Below are 1,990 nucleotides of genomic sequence, written 5' to 3'. Positions count from 1 at the left end.
GGGAGCGAGGCCGCTCCGGCGGGCTTCCTTCCGAGTAAACAGGCCCCGATCCGCCCCCGCGCGGACTCGCCAGGCCCCGCTCGGAGGGCGGCGGTGCGCGTCAAGCGGCGAGGCGCCCTCTCCTCCGCCTCCAGCGCCTGTGCGGATCGGGGCCGAGCCTGCTCGCGGACCACCCCTTGCTTCCCCGGCCCGCCACCGCCCTCCACGATCCCGGCGGACAAGTCGGGTCTCGAGAGGCGGCTCAAGGAGGCTTCCGGCGCCCCCCGACGCGCGCCTACTCCGAAGTCGGCGCCTTGATTGCCAAGGGGCTTCCTCTTGGGTAAAGCGGGCCTCGCCTCGCTCAAGGCCGGTCCGCCAGCCAGAAGCAGCCCGGCGCGCGCTCGGCGCTCTCGTCCTCTCGCTCTTTTTTCGGAGACCCCCGCCGAACCCGAAGACAATCCGCAGCGGGGGGGGCGGGGCGGGGCGGGGCGGGCAGCCCGCCCCGCGAGCCCTTTCCTCGCTGGGCGCCGCCAATCCGCGGCCTGCCCTCCCCCTTCGGGAGGCGGGGCCGCGTCCCCGGCCCGGCCATTGTTATGCAAATGACCCCGCGCGGCGTAAAAGGCGCCCCCGCGGGCTGCCGCACTCAGGCCGACGCAGCGAGCGGGCGAGGCGCAGCGCCAGCCCGGAGGTCGCCCAGCCAGCCGGGCAGCGCGGCGGGCCCGGAGCAGCAGCAGCGGCGGCGGCGGGAGCGGGAGCACGAGCGGGCCGGCCAGCTCCGCGCGCAGAGAACAGCAGAGCGGGCGGCGGCGGCGCCAGCAGCGCCAGCAGCAGCAGCCTCCGCCGTCGCAGCCGCCTCCTTCGCAGCCGTCTCGGGCGCCCGGCGTCTCGGCGGCTGTCCGGCGCCCTCCCCGGGCCGCCGCCGCCGCCGCCGGATGCACCCGGGGCTCCCGGCGGCCGGCGGCCTCGCCCGGTGCGCCTCCCCAGCCAGCGGGCCCCCGCCGCCGCGCCCCTTCGCCGCCGCCGCGCCGTCCATGCTGCCGGGCTCGACGCCGGGCCGGCCCCGCGAGCCCGGGCCGCCGCCGCCGCCCTCGCCATGAGCCAGACGGAGCTGCCGACCTGCGCGGCGCCGCCGCCCGCGCCGCCCGCGCCCCAGGCCGCCGCGGCCGCGGGGGTCGCCCCGCCGACGGCCAGCCAGCGCGTCTTCCAGGAGGCGGTGCGCCAAGGCAACACGCGGCAGCTGCAGGCGCTGCTGCAGAACATGACCAGCTGCGAGTTCAACGTGAACTCCTTCGGGCCCGAGGGCCAGACGGCGCTGCACCAGTCCGTCATCGACGGCAACCTGGAGCTGGTCAAGCTCCTGGTCAAGTTCGGCGCCGACATCCGCCTGGCGAACCGCGACGGCTGGAGCGCGCTGCACATCGCCGCCTTCGGGGGCCACCAGGACATCGTGCTCTACCTGATCACCAAGGCCAAGTACTCGTCGGGCGGGCGCGGCTGAGCCTCCCCACGCGCCGCCGGCCGGCCGGCCGGCCCCGGCCGAGAGCCCCCGCGGGAGCGGACGCGGCGCGCCAGACGCCCGGGCCGAGGGGAGTCGGCGAGGCCGAGGCCGGGACCCCCGCCCGGCTCCGGGACGCCGAGGGACTGCCGGCCGACCCTCCACGCCCCCCCGCCGGCGGCGCGCGTGCTGCTGCGTTAAAGTCGTGGAAGAGGCCGATGTGGGAAGGAGAGCGAGCGAGAGCGAGATTTCAAAGCTGCTTGGATTCTTCGTTTTGTAATTGTTATTATTATTATTATTTTATTTTTGTGTGTGCAAAAGAGATGTGGGGACTCATGCGCGAGTTATTGGCGGGGAGGGGAAGGATTTCTTGATTTTCACGAGGTTTGGTGTTTGCTCTACTGTAAAACAAAACAACAGCCCCACCCTCCCGCAAACTTTCTCCTTTTTTGTCTTCCATCTACCTCGGTTGTTCCACAGTATTCGCGGTTTTCCTTTTTGCTTATTTCAGCGTAA

General features: G+C 72.7%; 1 protein-coding gene across 1 annotated transcript; it reads left to right on the top strand.

Moving 5' to 3' along the window:
• The first annotated feature begins 1,072 nt into the window (after positions 1-1,072).
• Positions 1,073-1,497, top strand: NRARP (NOTCH regulated ankyrin repeat protein). The gene has a single exon (XM_063144945.1). It carries the CDS (start codon positions 1,073-1,075, stop codon positions 1,475-1,477), a length of 405 nt encoding a protein of 134 aa, XP_063001015.1. The 3' UTR covers positions 1,478-1,497.
• Positions 1,498-1,990: the final 493 nt, after the last annotated feature.

The sequence above is a fragment of the Elgaria multicarinata genome, chromosome 19, assembly GCF_023053635.1.
Source record: "Elgaria multicarinata webbii isolate HBS135686 ecotype San Diego chromosome 19, rElgMul1.1.pri, whole genome shotgun sequence".
NCBI classification, from domain to species: Eukaryota; Metazoa; Chordata; class Lepidosauria; order Squamata; family Anguidae; genus Elgaria; species Elgaria multicarinata.
The sequence above is the reverse complement of the archived record's forward strand: the minus strand, read 5'-3'. Positions and strand labels throughout refer to the sequence as shown.